This window comes from Thamnophis sirtalis, unplaced genomic scaffold, assembly GCF_051295495.1.
Source record: "Thamnophis sirtalis isolate CommonGarterSnake01/CBP01778 unplaced genomic scaffold, rThaSir2_p1.2 scaffold_8, whole genome shotgun sequence".
Classification (NCBI taxonomy): domain Eukaryota; kingdom Metazoa; phylum Chordata; class Lepidosauria; order Squamata; family Natricidae; genus Thamnophis; species Thamnophis sirtalis.
Window position 1 is genome coordinate 49,543,235 of NW_028261388.1, and position 18,217 is coordinate 49,561,451.

The 18,217-nt window shown below is 38.2% G+C and overlaps 1 protein-coding gene across 7 annotated transcripts in view; it reads right to left on the bottom strand.

Annotated features, from left to right (window-relative positions):
• Nucleotides 1-6,578: 6,578 nt before the first annotated feature.
• TIAM1 (TIAM Rac1 associated GEF 1) overlaps nt 6,579-18,217 on the bottom strand; it is a 202,774-nt gene continuing 191,135 nt past the window's right edge. For all 7 annotated transcript variants that reach the window (XM_087721587.1, XM_087721588.1, XM_087721583.1 and 4 more), the window contains 5 exons: nt 17,557-17,615; nt 15,712-15,814; nt 11,715-11,802; nt 11,409-11,581; nt 6,579-9,349 (listed from right to left, as the gene is read on the bottom strand). In XM_087721587.1, the coding sequence (XP_087577713.1) occupies nt 8,865-9,349; nt 11,409-11,581; nt 11,715-11,802; nt 15,712-15,814; nt 17,557-17,615 (908 nt within the window). In that variant the 3' untranslated portion in view covers nt 6,579-8,864. The remainder of the gene's footprint in view (nt 9,350-11,408; nt 11,582-11,714; nt 11,803-15,711; nt 15,815-17,556; nt 17,616-18,217) is intronic.

The following is an 18,217-nucleotide window of genomic DNA, read 5'->3' on the forward strand; positions in this document are numbered from 1 at the left end:
GTATTCATGTAAGAATTGTATTTGAGAATGGCTAGCACAGCAAGTTCTGAACACCTTAGATTTCTGCCTAGTGAGTGGGAAATTTTGTCCAAAATATTTGTATTTTCTGTATTGTAGAAGCAGCTACACACACACACACAAAGAGAGAGAGAGAGAGAGAGAGAGAGAGAGAAAGAGAGAGAGAGAGAGAGAGAGAGAGAGAGAGAGAGAGAGAGAGAGAGAGAGAGAGAGAGAGAGAGAGAGACCATTCAGAATTAGATTGAAATTATCTCCTCCACACAAAGCTTCTCCTAGGTTGATTTTTGCCCTGGCACAAAAGCCCAAGCAGTGATATCTCCCTGTTAATCCCATGGGGGAGGGTCAATTCTCCTCAGGCAATTCTCCCACTTGAAGAGTCGCAGAAAGGATCTTCAAAACCTGAGCCCTGACTGACTCAAAAATGATGCTGCCCCATTGCCCAGTAAAACAGGATATGTTGCACTGGTGGTCTCATGAGTAGGAGTCCCGGGCTCATTGTGTGTAATTTTAAAAATACTAAATAGCCTGGATTGCACACTAGCTAAACTCAATTTGTCCTCACTAAAATAAGAGCTAGGGCAGGTTCAAGAAGCATCCCTTCGAAATAGGCAGCCTGTAACTTAAAGGTTGGCCATGAAGAATTTTGGGACTTCTGCTTGCTTGAAACCTGTCTGGAATCTCACAGAAAGTGATATCTGATATTAATTGGCATGGAAAATTGGATACTGTAAATTTCTTTCCAGAAATTGTGCCCTGGTTGCTAGACCTTCATGGTTGAAAGCTCTCTGGGAGCCACTGAAGGGATCCTTCTGCTGTCTCAGAAAAATTAAGTCTCCCTGATCTGACCAATTTTAATCTTTTGTAAAAAAAAACAAAAAAAAACATGTGCATTCCAGTCACATGGTTTGAAAAAAAAAGGAGGGATTCTGGAAAGTTATCACCCAGCCCTCTCCCAGAAAAATGAAATATTCTAGGAAATATTGAAAAGGCAGAATATTATATTTCCCTGGATGTGAAAAGGAGAAATGTTTTAAAGAGAAACTTCCTGCAGCTTCCTGCCTCCCCCCCTTTTGTCAATGGGCGATTAAGAAGGCCAAGCCAGTCCCTTTACATAATAAAGAGTTCTCCCCATCAGCTCCAGGGGGATGGAATTAAGGCATGATAATATTGGCACTTTATCCAACTCACCACATGGCATCTGAGAACTCAACCAAACCTGGATTCATGCAGACTAGAGAGTTGCCCCTGCATGGCCCCATGGGAGTCTGACAACCAATCAGAATACAAGCTCAAGACAAAGGCCAGAGAGGGCACAAAACCAGGGACTCGGCACCTCCATCCTTCCTTCTCTTTTCTCCACCAACATTGAAGCATGTGATCACCTTTTCCGTTCAGGACTCAAGCCATGTGGTCCTGTCCACCAATAAACCATCTTTCCAAGTAGCCTCCATGTCTCCAGTGTCTTTTTCCCCACTTGGAGCCGAACCCAGAAGGACATTTCTTTCAACAGTTCCTAAGGCAAAAATGAATTGTTCTTTTTGTAAAACATAAAAAGGAAAGCTGAACTTATAATGCTCTTTAACAAATACTTATATTCTTCTTCCCTATCCGATTCCTAGGTAGGGGCATGTTGCATCCTGTTTTCTGGAAGCTATAAATGTCAGGATGAAATTAGCATTCATCAGTCACTATTCCAGCTGACCCAATTAAGCTGAACACTATTGGGAGCTACTGTATATAAATTCAGATTTCTCTGTTTTGCAAAATGGACAATTCATTTTTTAAACATTCAAAATAGAAGTTTATGGTTAACAAAAAAAGGGTTTGATTTGATTTGATCACTATATGTTCAAGATTACTAACATTATTTTGATGGTCAGAAACAGAATTTGTTATGTTCTTGATATGTATTCTAGGTTCCAGTTAGGAATTGTTATGTAACATCTCTTTTTTTATGTCACCATATTATTTTAATCAATAATTTAACTTCAAACCAATGTATGAATTTCCTAACTTCATAGTTACTGTGTTGTACAAGTGACACAGCTATCATAGTCCCAAGCAAAGATAATGAAAAAGTAACAAGAATAAAAAAAACTTGCTTTCTTTTACTGAGTTTCCAAACACCATCTTAAAGTAGAGTCATACCTTTTTACTTGACTGCTTTGAAACTCGTCAGATTTGGTATTCAATGCATTTTGACAAGAAAATTTTGTCCCAGTACTTGTCATTTGTTTGATACTCGATATGCAAGCTACAACTTGTCAGTATCAGTTGCCTCATGATTCGCTACCATTTCCAGCCAAAACAAAGGGTCACGTGTGAGTCATGCAATAGCTCTTGCCCTGTAAACCTTCCCTTGTGGTCTTACCTTAGCTTCTGGGATCAGTTTGTACATTTTTCCACTTTTAAAAAGTAAAGTAAAGTTTTTGTTTTATTTAATCTAAATATTTATTAATTTTTAAGTTTATTTCTCATGTAATGATATACAACCCTATTTTTTGCCTTAAAATGTGCATCGTCCTTGGTTTGGGATGCATTACATTTACTTACATTACTTAGAGGAAAATTTTGTTTGGTGCTCAGTATTCTGTGTACTTGTCGTGCCTCCTGGAATCAATTAACAAGTTCCGAGGTACCACTCCATAAGTACTGGCATAGTGTTTTCCATGGAAAAAATTCACTTTTCATGTCCCTCATAACTACATTTTTAAAAAAAAAAAAAGTGATATGAGAGATTCTTAGCTAAGATTCTGGACCGCAACTTCAAATTAAAGAAGGCAATTCTGTATTAGATTGACTCCAAAATTCTTTTTTTGTCCTTAAAGTGTCTGCTACTTTCCATGGATATTGTTGCATCAGAACAGCTTGATCATTTTGTGATTGGAGGTTGAAATACCAGAAAGTACTCTAAAGTGTAATTGAAGAATTAATTAAAAAATAATCTTCCTCAAGCAGAAAGCACCTCTAAATTCATCCTCTGAAATTGCTTTTCCTGATTGAATTATATAAAAGTTAACATATGTGAAGGAATAATTATCCAGTATTCGGTTCCACTCTACTAGAAAATCCATAATCTAAAATAAGGGTTTAATTTTAATCAAAATCCAAATAGTCTCCCTCTTTTTATAAATAAGTAGAGAACTTCACATTTATTTCTGAGAGAGGAATGCCATCTTCTGGTGGGAAAAGATGAAGTGTAACTGAAGCAATTTTTCTAACATAAATTATTGCATAGCAAGAAATTGGAAAATTCAGATAAATTCAGCTACCAAATTATAGTTTCTACTATACAGGCATAACATGCACTAGATGTACTCACATATTCATATATATTGTTTCAATCAATTAAAATATATGTTTATTTTATTAATTATGTCTGAATGTTTGGAGTATAAGAATAATATTCCCAATATACAGGTATATTTTATCCCTATATTCAGATTTAATGCAACTGAATGACACAAGTAATATGACGCTAATGAAAACCTGTTGCACAGGCACATCTAAAATTCATTTATGTTCAATCCAACAAATATTTCTCAGTCTTACACATATGATTAGAATGCCTCAAAAATATAGAATGCTTCATCATCCGTTTGATTATCACACTTGAGCATGTTGTGAAATAAAATGTAAATTTAAGAATGCACTCAAACTGGTTTTGCTAGTGTCTTCAAAGCCATTCTTGAAGTGATCCTGTCAAGTATCTACTCTACACACACACACACATACACACAGAGGGAGGGGGGAGAGAGAAATAGCTTCATGCAGTATTCTATTCAGTCAAGTTAGAAAAATTAAGGTTATATTTCATTATTAATCACTTGCATTAAAAAAATACCAGTCTCTTTATTTTAATGGTTTAATGGTTTTAATGTTTCCTATTTCCTTAATTCATTTCATTTTTGATCATCTTTTCTACCTATATTAATAACTCATATCTATACTTAACAAACTGAGCTAGTGGTTTGTTTGTTTCAAAAAGAGTAATAGGCTGTAAGGAAGGGAGAGACAATTTATCTAAAATATTAAGTGATTCATTCTAGAGTGCTTTTGAATTAAGCTCAGGGCTTCTACGCTGTTATCTCCACCAAAAAATGTTAATTACATAAAAAAGGATCCAATGGGAGTACTAAAAATTGATAAAATAAAATAAAACCGGGAGGCACTACTGCAAAAACACTCCAGCTGCACCGGCTGCGGCTCCGCCCCGACCCCTCCCCTGCTCAAGGCTTCATAAATGTAGACTGAAGGCTCCTTGCATGCTTCTGAAATTTTCTTTCATAATTTAGAGTAGCTTTTTCAAGATATGTTTAATTACAAAATAGTTCTACTCCTATCTTAGTTAGTATATTAAGCCATGGTTTACTTAACCACAGTTGGGTTCATTAAACAAACTAAATAAATAAATATGACTTTTAACTTATAATAGAAAGTCTTATCTTCCTACATCATTTTGGCTTAGTGTTATGTAAACCCAGCAATCATTGGAAACCACAAGATTGGCAGCCTCTACATTTAATAAATAAATAAATTTTGCAAGCTCTAAATTGCATTTAAATCTAGGCTATTTAAAATATAAGATTGTATATTTTTATTTAGAAAGAGTAAAGTGTAATTAATGCAAAATGGAAGCTATGGGATAGTTCTTCTGTAAACCCAACCGACATGGTATCTTGTGATGTAGCTAGTTCTTCAGGTATACAATTTCATCTGCTCATTACTACATTGATTATTTTTAATACAAACTTCATTGCAATGATATTGATTGAAAGGCTCTGCATATTCAATATTATTGACTCATCGTCATATTGTAAATTCCTTCATTTGGGTATCATAAATATCGGGTTTCCCCAAAAATACGACCTATCCTGAAACTAACACCTTGCCACATTTTTTGCGTGGGCAAAAATATAAGCCCACCCCCACAAGTAAGGCCCCTGGACAACCCCCCCCCTCCGGCCAGGCAGAGCACTGCTCACTCAACTAGCGGTATCCCGAAGACACCAAGCCGCGGGAGCCAGGGAGTAAAGGCGCTCATGTTGCTCGGGATACCGCTAGGTTGGGAAGTGGTGTTCTGCCTGGCCAGAGGGGGGAGTTGCTGAGCAGCTGCTCCCTTGTGAGGGGGCTCCCAAAGAGCCGGCTACAGCTTCAGGGGCAAAGCAGCCATGAGGTGGCCATGCTTATGAGCAGCCGCCCAGCAAAGGCGCCAAGCCACGTGGTGCTCTGCCCGCCCCCCAGCTCCTGAGGCTTGGCACATTAGGGATACCCCTAGATCAGTGCCTGGAGCTCTGCCCAGCTGGAATGGAGGGTTGTACAAGCACCCCCAGCAAGCATGCTTCCTAGCCTCATCATGCCCTAGCCCAGCTCTTCCTGCAGGGCCAGGGTGCTGCCGCTACCGAGAATAACTTCTTCTCCAACTTCCAAACTCCAAAACTTGGCTGCCGAGTCTTCCAGCAGCAACCGCTCTAGGAGTGCGCTCTATAGTTGTGGGCTGGCTGTCGGACAGAGAGTCTTCTGGCGGAGAGTCTTCCAGCATCTGCCCTGATACTAATCAAACACAGGGGGGCATCCCAGAGTCCAGAGGAAGAACAGGAGCAAGTTCTAGCAGCAATTCAACCCTCTCCTCAACTAAAAAAAAATTATAAGTCCTATTTGTTATGACTTCTTACGAGGTAATGATCTACAGAAGGAAAAAATCTACTCTATAGTATTAGTTAATTTGTATAATTTTGTGTCACCTGCATATTTACGAAGCATCTTCATGTAAGATATATATTGAAAACCTAAAGGTGCTTTTTCAAGAGGCAGCTGGACTTTCTGGTTTTACTTTGAAGATGTTTTGCTTCTCACCCAAGAAGCTTCTTCAGCTCTGAGAAGCTTCTTGGATGAGAAGTGAAATGTCTTCAGAGAAAAACCAGAAAGCCCAGTTGCCTCTTGAAAAATCACCTTTGGGACAACCAGGACCTGGATGACTGAGAATCTCCATAGACATAGTATATATATATTGAAAAATAGATAGTCCAAGATAAGCATTTGTGGTAACCTCAATGTTTCAACCCACTGATAAACCCTCTTTATGATTTTCAAGCTAATTAAATCTTTTTACTTAATTTAATAAATTGAATATCATCTTATGTGAAATGTTTAAGGAAATATTACTCTGATAAGACTTATTTTTAACAAATTCATGTTGTATAACAATCAAGCATTGTTTTCAGTGTGCTTACTAATCAATCTATTTATGAATTACTGTAGAATCTATCCTACCCTTCACTCACCTGGTACTTCAGAGGTCCATGAATGCCAGTTATGAATTCCGTAGCTGCTCTAGTATCTAGAAATTCAATATGGGTGATTTTGGTTTAATTATTCTTAATTTAAGATATAGAAACATGCTAAATTGGCTTGGGTTGTATCTGTTGTCCTTGTGTCTACTACAAGATCTTTCCAACCTATGGTACTCCAGATAAATTGGTATTAACTCTGCAAATCTCCAGGCAATATAACCAAAATGCTTTATACTGAAATAAAATAAAAAGAACATGTTCCCCTGATATTTTTCAGCATTATTTTATTTGACAGGCATTTACAACGTTCCATTCATATGCCTAAAAACATAAAAATAGACCTTCTTTCAGCTTATAAAAGAAATATATAAGAACTTTTGACATTGGCAGGTCATTATATTATGTACAAGAACAATGGCACCCTCCAAGCACAGGACATCCAGCATTTCACAGGCTTATTGTATTCCACTGGGGACAGCAAAAGCATTGTAATGTCTAATAAGTTGGTACACAACTGGTTTAATTTTAATATGATGAGATACACAGGGCTTAGAAAGCTTTTTAATAAAACGGTTAAAAAATAGCAAAAGTTGAGAGAATAAAACTATCAAAATACTGAATATAGTGCACTGAGAATCAAACAGGTGACACTTCAATACTGGTTGGGACATAAGACAGCAGATGGTACTGGGTAATATTTCCTGTTCATGTCACCAAACATAGCCATAGCTAATTATACAAAATGTATTCTCTAAAGTTACTACAAAATTTTAGATTTTCAATATACGCACTAATGTGTCAAACATCAGTAGGTCCGAAAAGAATCCCACTTGAAAAACAAAAAACCCCAAATCCTCCCATTTTTGCAGAGCAAAACTAAGATGGGTAAGCCATATAAATATTTAAAAAGAAAAAAAAAGTGCTTTAAAAATTATTTGGAAATCTTTGATTATAAGTTGTATCTATACCCTGTTATAGATGTTTAAATAGGACAATTTAAATGTAATTGAAAGTTGCCTGTTTAGTATATTGTTCATATTATCTAATAGTGTGGTGAGGGAATCAAGTAATAATGTACACTAATCTCACATGGATGAGGTCAGCTTTTCTGGCCACAAAATATTTAATTTTTCCTGAGCCTAACTTGATCAGGCAGGGAGGATCAAACTCACCCAAGGTGAAATCCTACCAACTGCAACAAAATCACAGCAGGGATTAACTTAACTTCCTTGGATGTTCAGCTATTTGACATTGCTAACTTAATTCCAGTCTCAAATATGTGTAGCTGCCCACGATATTTTACAGAAATGAGTTTGTCCATAAAAGTTTGCAGTTCAGACTATACAACCAACATCTTCATACCCTTTCTGAAAGGTTTGTTTTACAGCCCAAACTTGGAATCGAACAGCAGAGCCATCTGCATGTCTACTTGAAAGTCAGTCTTACTCCTCAGTCGTTGCATTTAAGATTGCAGTTTAACACAATCAAATCCCCATTCATTTGTGCCTTTGCAATTTAGGTAACACAGAGAAAACTATTTTCAAGTGTTGAATTTTGATCTCTAAAGTTGAAAAAAAAAAGTTCTGCGTTGTTATAATTTTTATGTAAAACTAGAAATTCCAACATTGACATTCAACTAACCACAGACCAAAAAGAACTTAGCACAACATAAATTCCAGATTTTCCCTCACACATCCCTAAAATACACATGGCATCACCAAATCCAGAGACTTTCACTTCGCAACAGGAAGCTTTGTGAATGCTACTGCATGCAGCTACCTCAGCTACTAGAGATGTTTGGCACTATAAAGACTATAACTTATTAAAGGAGAAAAGAAAGGGAAGGCTGGTTCTAGTTCCTGCAAATAAGTGACTGGACTACTCAGCAGTGATGATGTCAAACATCTGGTTAGCAGTGCATGTGCAATGCAGATCATCCCTTGTATGTATGTCCTTGAATGCTGAATGCAAGTTTATTCCCTCCATTCAACACCATTCCCACTTGTGGTACCTCAGAAAGAAGGAAATTCCATTTACAGAACAGATTGCCCTTGCTGGATAAGGGTGAATAGTTTTGAGTTGAAGAGTGAAATCTGCTGCAGTCATGGACAATTGTTCCTTGTTTGCTGCAACTTTTTAAAAGATGAACCTATGATTTTACTTATCATATATAAAATTCATTTGCTGTTGTGCTATTACTTAAGCTAATTTGCTGCACGCATATATTTTAAGAAAAACACCCACGGCATTGTGTTTTTTAGCAATATCTATGCAGCCCATTATATTATGCAGCCCCTGATTTGTTTTTAATAAATAAAGCCCTTGGTACTATATAGAGAAGGACTCAAGCTCATTCTATTTCCAAATTTTGCTTCACTTCTCCTTTTTATACTACTTTAAAGGAGAAAACAGGAGGAGAGGCTGTAGTTTCAAGGAATTTAGCTGCCATTACTATATGTGCAAGTATGCATTCTAAGGGATGGCTCTCCACAATGTATAAGGGGTAAATTTGGGGCTCACCTACACCTAGCATCTAATAAGAAAGTATTGGCTCTAAAGTTCCGTGTTTAATTTTCTTGATGGTACAAAGTCTTGACGGCGAACCCAGATGACTTCTTCAGTGTTGCCCTCCATGCCACCATTAATTCCAGACAGAGCAGTTTGCTTCTTTAACTGAGCCATTCTGGATGCGTGTGTGCCCATAGTATACCGTGTTCTGGTACCCCGGTATGACGGGTTGTTTGTAATAGAGGCTGACTGCAATTGCTCCTGGAGTTCTTTTTCAACCATGGTGCTCTTCAAAGGCTCACAACAGTCCTCCTCATCACTGAGAATATCTGTTTCTTTTATGTCCTCTTGCTCTTCATATTGACCAAGATCAAACTGCTCTTCTACCCAGCTGTCAGTGTCCTTATTGCCGGATGTCTGATGGGTCTCTTTCTCAGGACTGCTGGCAAAGACAGCATCTGAGTCAATTGTAAATCTGTTTCGAGCTAGGCGTCGCCTTCTCCTCCCAAGTGACTTGCTCGGGGCGGACACTGTGCATACAGAAAAATAAAATCCCAGATTTATAAAGAGAAATTTGAATATTTTTAAAATCAGCCTTTGCACACTTCCTTTCACAATTAAGGTAAAGGTAACTGTTTCTTTTGTCATGTCCAACTCTAGGGGGTGGTGCTCATCTCCGTTTCTTGGCCAAGGACGCCAGCATGACTATACACCAAAGGGTCATGGAATGCTGTTATCTTCCTACTAAATTGCTACCTATTTATCTACTCGCAGTTGAAGGGCTTGGAACTGCTAGGTGGGGAGGAGATGGGACAAGCTCACCCCATTGCAAAGTGCTTGGGTTTCCAGCTGATAAGCTCAGCATCTTTAACCAATGAGCCATCATGCCCCCCTAACCTTAGCTGATAATTAATCACAATGAAACATGTAAAATCTGACAAGATATGACTCGGGGAATTGATAAACCCGAAGAAAGGCTAATAAATCTCTTTGAGGGAGATGAGCAGTTTAGAAATACAAAATATAAATTAATTTATGTTTCATTTACTATAAAATACAAAATAAATAATAAATGCTTTGAATGTGTTAACATCTATTTGTGCTGTATGTGTCCATGTGTGTCTGTACACAGACATATATTTCTGACCAATGCCTGAAATAAAGTGATGATACTGTCAATAATCATTGAAAATGTTTATACCTAAATCTTCTAGGCAGAGAAATTAAGTTGTATACAAGGTTAAAATTTGCCTTGTCAATTTTAAAATATCCTTTAATTAACATTAGATATGATAATGGAAAAAGTAGGTAGTATTTTTTCTTCCTTCAGGACATAGAAATGTCTTAAGAGTTAATTCTGGACTATTGGAACTGAAACATGTGGCTCAGTGGTCCTCTATTACTTCTCACTTCATTATTTTAAGATATGGTAATAGATTTGGCAATTCAGTAGTGCTTCAATAGCGCTGCATGTCAGACTTTTTGAATAGAAACGAAAATAGCAGTCATGGGGTGAAATACAGAGAGCTGATATATACCGTATTTTTCGCAGTATAAGACGCACCTTTTTTCCTCAAAAAAGAGGCTGAAAATCTGGGTGTGTCTTATATATCGAATACAGCATTTTTTGTCTCCTGAAGCCCCGCCCCTTCACCAAAATGGCCATGCATAGTCTTATGGAGGCTTTCAGAGAGCTCCTGGGGACTCGGGAGGGCAGAAATGAGCAAAAAATTGGACCATTTTTTGCCCTCCCAGCCCCCAAGAGCACTCTATAAGCCACCATAAGACTATGCATGCAATTTTTGACAAAAAACAGGGCTGTTTTTGTGAAAAATGGGTCATTTTTGCTCGTTTTGCACTCTGAAAGCCCTCCCCCAAGGCTATTCATACCTTTTTTTTAAAAAACGGGGCCGTTTTTGCAAAAAAACGGGTTATTTTGGGGAGGTTTGCAGAGTACAAAAACTTTTTTTCCCTTTTGGAAAGCTTTTTAACTGATTGATGAGAATTAGATTGATCAAGTGCTGTGCCAGCAGAAACAATCTACTGTATTTCTCTCTCTCTCTCTCTCTCTCTCTCTCTCTCTCTCTCTCTCTCTCTCTCTCTCTCTCTCTCCCTACCTACTGTATTTCTCTCTCTCTCTCTCTCTCCTTTTATCTACCTACTTACCTACCTACTCTCTCTGTCTCCTTACCTATCTACTGTATTTCTCTCTCTTCCTCTCCCTCTCTATCCCTCTATCTACCTACCTACTTTTTTTAAAAAAACAAATGCCTTTTCAAAACCTTGGTGCGTCTTATACTCCAGTGCGTCTTATACTCCGAAAAATATGGTAATGTGATGTCTTGCCCTATACCTGATGTGGGGTTTTGTGAATTTAGCTTCCTTTCAAACCTCACAACATTCAAGTGTCAAATGACAGTTGTGTTACATAAGTCTGCCAATACGGCAGTTAATTATTAATTGAATAAGATCTTATTACACATTTCTGAAGCTACAATAAGTGGGATAAAAATATTAATGAGGAAACACTCTTAAACTTCTTTTCCCCCCCTCTTCTAGAGTGTTTTAACAAACTTTAACCATTAATACCTGTTCTGTTCATAATTGGCCTTGCACCTTTCAGTGCACTCAGCCTTTTTCCTCCAAATGGAACATAGTGCTGTGATGAGGGCAAACTTTCAGTTTTGAGAAGTTGTCTTCTGTGTTTGTCTCGTAAAATTGAATGCACAGCTTTTAGAAAATCTTTCCTGTGATCTGGCGAACTGAAAAAAAGAAAGAAAGAACATACAGCTGTTACATGTATGTACATATATTGACATTTATTTATTTATTTATTTATTTATTTATTTATTTATTTATTTATTTATTATAATTTTGCAAATTATCACTCCTTACCTACAACAAAGATGGAATGACCTCTCTGGCCTGCCTTCAGACTCAGATTTCACATGAACTATCTCACAGACAGAACTGGTATCTGCATCTAGACAAAGAGAAAAGAACATTTTAAAAGCAACATTTTGACTTGTTATTTACTGAAAGCATTTCAAAATCAAACTCATCTGAAATTTTAAGATTACTGTGATGATTAGCTGAATGAATGAAATACATAATATTAATTGGTTCAAGAATTATAACCCCAGGAATGGTTATGTGAAATGATGGATTATTTCCATGGCATGCTGAATATATGGAATGAACAAAACATGTAAAAGCTTCTTAACATGGTTGCAATTCCATCAAATCAAGCATCTTCCCATTAGCAATGTCCAAGACTGGTACTACAAGGTGGTATAATTTTTTCTTACCCTGACTTTGCTTACATGATGAATGATTCTAAAGACCATCGCAATCAGACATTCCCAAGAAAACAATTTTCCTTTCACAAGGAGGTCTCTGCCTCTATAGCATCATAAACAGCTGCAGCCAGTTGCATAGACACCCTCCATTCATTTCAGAGTGGACTGTATATGACTCCCATTCAAACCATTTTGTTAATAATCAAATGTAAACAATTTCAAGGGATCGTCTTAAGCAAATTCAACATTATGCAAACACAAGTAGTAGAACAAAGTCAAACTAGAGTCTTGGACTTTAAGAGAGCTAATTTCAATAAACCTAAAGAGAGCTTGGGAAGAATTCCATGGATGAGAATTCTCAAGGGGGAAACAACTCACGAAGCTTGGGAAATTTTGAAAAATGAGATTACACAAAGCCCAGTCTAGCACAATACCAATGAAGAAGAAAAATAACAGCTCCCCAAAATCACTCAAGTTATACTTTCTGGCTACAGATTTTATATTGGAAAACAGAATTTGTGTCAGCCATTGTACCAGAGGTGGGTTCCTGCTGATTCACACTTCTTCGGGCATACCGGTTCCAGAAATTTGCCATACTTTCGCATATCCGTTTCACAGAGGCGTGGCCATGTCCCCATACCAGTACGCTCCCCTGCCCTGCAGCCCATTTGCAAGGCGCTTCTCAAAGAGAAGGAAGTGAGCCGTGGGCTTCTTCAGAGGACCCGAAGCAAGAGCAGAGTTGAAGTCCTCTCTGAAGCAGTTGGAAAAGGTACGTGTGGGTTGGAAGGAGGGGGAGGAATTCAAACTTCATCCTCCTGGTGCTGTGCGGGGCTTTGGGCAAAGGCTGGAGGGAAGGACCCTGGCTCACTTGTGCTCTCCCTCCCCAAATGTAGTTTGATTGCAGGCAGAGCCACGTTGCCTTTTCAAACTTGTAATCAGTGAAGCTGGGCTGGATTTTTACATAGTGGATCTGAACCTTCCGGGGCTGGGGGAAAATGTGTGTGCTACAGCATGGCTCTTTGCCTGGCTGCCTGCCTCCTCCTGTGGTCTCCTCAGTGCTCGCTCGTGCTCTCCCTCCCCAAGTGTAGTGACTTCCTCCCCAGACCCCCATCCATTTCTCCCCCCGACACACACACAGCTGGATAAAACTATATAAAAATCCAGGCCAGCTTCACTAATTACAAGTTTGAAAAGGCAACGTGCCTCCGCCTGCAATCAAACTACACTTAAGGAGGGAGAGCACAAGCGAGCACTGAGGAGACCACCGGAGGAGGCGGGAAGCCAGGCAAAGAGCCATGCTGTAGTATACACACTTTCGGTTTACGGTTTACAGTTTATTAGGATTTGTATGCTGCCCACTCTCGAGAGACTCAGGGCGGCTTACAGATAAAAACAGGGAGGGGGAACATATAAAAATTAAAAGAACAGACATTAAAATTGCACAATATTCATATAACTTAGGATGGGGCTGGATAAATCAACAGCCCCAGGCCTGCTGGAACAGCCAGGTCTTAATCGCTTTGCGGAAGGCCGGAAGAGTAGTAAGGGTCCGGATCTCTACGGGGAGATCATTCCATAGGGCCGGAGCAGCTACAGAGAAGGCCCTCCCCCGGGGAGTCGCCAGCCGACATTGACCAGAAGATGGAATCCGGAGGAGGCCTAATTCCCCAGCATCTTACTTTTGGAAAGCTCAGATCGGCTCCCCTCCGGCTTCTCTGCCTCTCCTCTCACCCCAGCCTGCCAGCAGGAGGTGAGTGGGTGGCTTTATTGCATACCAGGCATTTCCCACCCAGACAGCAGGCTGCATTTGCAATGTAGGAGGTGTTTGGGGAAGGCAGCAGGGGAATGGGTTGGGGGAATGGCAGAGAAGCTGCTTTCAAGCCATTGGGAGAGATATCCAATCCAACTTTTGTGTGTGTGTTTGAGAGTGAGTGAGTGAGAGAGGGAAGGGGTAGGAGATCCAATCCAACTTCTGTGTGTGTGTGTGTGTGTGTGTGTGTGTGTGTGTGTGTGTGTGTGTGTTTGAGAGAGGGAGGGAGGGAGGAAGGAGGGGAGAAGAAGAAGAAAAAGAAAGAAGAAAACTTCTTTCGCAAAGGAGAAAAACAAATGCTGTTGCTTTAAATCGGAATTGAGCATGCCTGGCTGTGGAATTCTGGGAGTTGAAATCCACAAGTCTTAATAATTTTAAATTGAAAAGGTGCAGGAAAGAACAAATTGGTTATATGGTTATATGTTATATGGTTTTATGTTTTTGAAGTTTTGGGGTTTGTGCAATATGAGCATTGTGTTTCTAAAAGGCTTGTGAATGGAGCCAAACTTATCTCATTATCTCTATCTGGTAGGCATGTAGAATGAGCCTCAGGCAGGTTTCTTTTTTAGCAAAGTGAAAGAAAAACAGCCCACAATTTGGGGCTAGAAGGCTACTAGGAGGTCATCTAGTCCAACCCCCTGCTGCAGCAGGAAACCTTACATTGTATGGATTATTTTGGTGCCTCTAACAGAGAGGAAAATTGCCAGAAGAGAGAAATAGTTTACTAGGACAAGGCTGCCATGCAGAGGAAGGCAGAGATAGTCCTTGACTTATGACTACAATTGAGCTCAAAAGTTTGGTTGCTAAGCAAGAGCGTTGTTAAGTGAGCTTCACCACATTTTACCCAATCCATGACATCTCCTGGTGAGTGGCATCAAGTTGGCCACTCCCACCTGGTCACAGGCCACTCCCACAAAACAGGCCACACCTACACAATAGGTTCTAAAAAAATTGAAACCCACCACTGCAATGTACACACATACACACAGAGAGACACCTGACAAGAAAAATTACAAAAGCATTACGGACAATTCAAATCTATTTTCATGTTAGAAAGATAATCTGGCAGGTAAGTTTCAATTTTCTTTACATTTTAAAGATTAAATGTATCTGCACAAACAAGAGTCATTGGGAAAGCTATGTTAACCCTGCTAATGGCCTGTTTTGCCTCATGGGAAAAGGAGGGTGGGAAACAGTGACTGAAGGGAATTCTAGAGGGTATAAGGGCTGTGGGAGATGGATCGAGAGGTTTTCTGGCCAATTAAAGAAATGATGATGCTATGGAGATTGATAAGCAATGTAAACACAAAAAAGTGAGACAAGCAGAAATAGCACCCTGAAGCCCTATTTAACAAGCATTAGGTAAAACACTAAAATAATGATGGGCTCCCACTCCTTTAAGCAATTTTTAAACTCCCTTCAAAAGAAGAAAGTGTGAAAGCAACTGAGTTACCCAATTCCTGCTCTCTTGTGGTTTCTGCTCTGAAATTCAGGAAATAGGAAAACAACAAGAATTCAAGCTCTCATATTTAACAAATAAGAGTCCATTTGTATAATTAAAATATGTTATCAAATATAATCTAAATGGAACATCCTGCTATTTTTTCTGCTATTTTTGGTTTGCTTTGTAATTCTTATTATTTTTGATAAATTGGCTTTACCTGCTAGATTGCATACTTACCATACTTGTAGTTTGGTAACTACTGGGATGTATTTCTTCAAAAGAGAAGTTTTACAATAACCAGATTTTTAAAATATCATAAACAAACCCATTTAACCCTACCTGCACTTGCCAATGCTCGGACCTGCAAAGCCTCCAAGGGAATCATGTGACGGAAACGAAATGGATCTGAGTCTTCATAAATGGAAGCCCTATGAGATCCACCCTATGTAAGGAAAAACATTTTTTATCATTAATGATATTATATAAATAGTATGAAAACTGGTTTGTTTCATATCAAATGTTAAAAATATCTACAAACGCCTTCAGTCTTGATCAATTCACAGTGAAGGAAAGTGATGGAATTAAGGAAGTTTATATAGGCGTTTTCCCTAAGGGCTTCATTGTTTCATTCCCTAATGATAATTTCTCATCTGAAAAAGTAACTTTATACTGTCATTCCATTATTCATTAATTTGATTATCAGAGCAACCATTATCTTGCTGAATAATCTTTCTATCTCAGGCAGAAACAGGTTGAGATCAAATGTCACAGGGGTATAATAGAAGCTCTCTGTTTCATCTTACGAGTATTGCCTTGTGAATCATTTTTATACCAAAATTAGAGAACTTATAATGATCCGTCAAAGTTTTATTTTTATATCTAACATAGCAAAGAACTAAAGGTTTTCTGCATTAAATATATGTTGGTAGAGTGCAAAAAAGGCAAGTACAGTTTCTGTATCAGCAGAACTATACTTTTATAATTATAGGAAGATACAATTTTACTTTACTTCACTTTTGTCTAATTTCTCTAAGTACATTATAAATATTTCAAGAACAATTCATAGATAATAGAACAGGTTTCAAAAAGATCAGCAGGGATAATTAGAAGACCAGAAATCAAATCAAATGATGAGACAATGAAAAAACTAGAAGCAGTTTGCTTTGAAAAGACCAAGGAGAATGGGTGAGTGGGGCATTTAGGTTTAACAACCTAAAAATATAAAGCTCTATTCTGGATCACCACAAATAGCAGGGCACAGAATAATATATTTAATTTACAAAACACCAAATTCTGGTTAGATTTTAGGAAGGTATCAATTGCCCAGAGAAGTGATTGGTTACCATTCACCAAATAATTATCTGATTATCTGATGATAAATCATCTGATATAATGGATTTTTACTATTTTAAAATTTTGCATTATTATATAGAGTGGCCCTAACAGCTCTTTTTCCAACTCTATTAAATGCAATTCTATCTCAAGCACAGGATATTTCAATGAAAATCTGCCTAATCTGCATGGTTTATTTATTTATCTGAAATATTTATAAGGCCGTCCATCTTAAGCAACTCTGGGCACCTCACAACAACAATAAAACCCATAAATAAAACGATCATAAAACAGTAAAAACAATAAAACAATGAATAAGAAAGTAAAAGCACAATGAAAAAGCAGATAAAGGAAAGCTGTATGAGCATATATTAGGAAATGAGTTGCAAATAATTAAACAGAATATGTATGTCCAAGTGTTTGCTTTTGAAGAAACTGGTAGTAATAATAAATCACTCTAATAAAAAAAGGAAAGCTTTGACTGCTCTTTCCAAGCATTACGTTTACAACTAAAAATAATTTACAATAATTATTAGCAATAGCAATAATACTTAGACATATATCACTTTATAGTGCTTTACAGTCCTGTCTAAGCAGTTTACAGACTCAGCATATTGCCCCCAACAAGTTGGATCATCATTTTACCCACCTCAGAAGGATGGAAAACTGAGTCAACCTTGAGCCTGGTGAGATTTGAACTGCCAAATTGCAGGCAACTAGCAGTCTGCAGAAGAAGCCTACAATATTGCAGTACTGCATTTTAACCACTGAGCCACCGCAGCTCATTCTATTGCTAGAATAACCTGTCCAATTAGCCCAATCTAATAGAACATTTCACTTTGATAAACTTACCAATTTTTTCTTCTGTTTCACTCCTTCTTTATATACAAGTACCACAGCAGTTTTGAACACTACAGAGAGAGAAAAAAACCAAATATAGGAAATCAACAGTTTGCCAATGCAGAACCAGAAAAAAATATCCGCTACTAATTCTGTGGAAAATGTCCAAAGTTTCTTCCTCATATGCCCCAAAAATAATTTTCTAAATACGTGATAGCCAGATGAACTGAAGTAGTATCTAATCTGGACCAAAAAAAATAATACTCAATGTTTTTAACAATCAATGGCACTTACTTCATTGATAAAGGGTTATAAATTGTAATCGTATATTTAAACTTTTATGGGATATGATGATCTTCGCAACAGAGTCAGTTCATTCATTTAACAGGATTACTCTAGAACAGGGGTGTCAAGCTCAAGGCCCACAGGCCAGTCTAGAAATAGCAAAGGACTGGCCAGCGATGCCTCTTCTAGCAAAAATGGAACCCTAACCCTGACACACACACCCCAACCACCTGTGGCCTCCAGAGTTGTCCAGGCCCAAAACGGGGCCTCCAGAGTGGCCTAGATCTTCCAGGCCCAAAACAGGAGTTTTGGGCCTGGAAGTACTGCACGAGGCTGTCCTTGACTCAGAAGGTTATAAAAGGGAGGAAAAGTAAAATATTTTACCTTC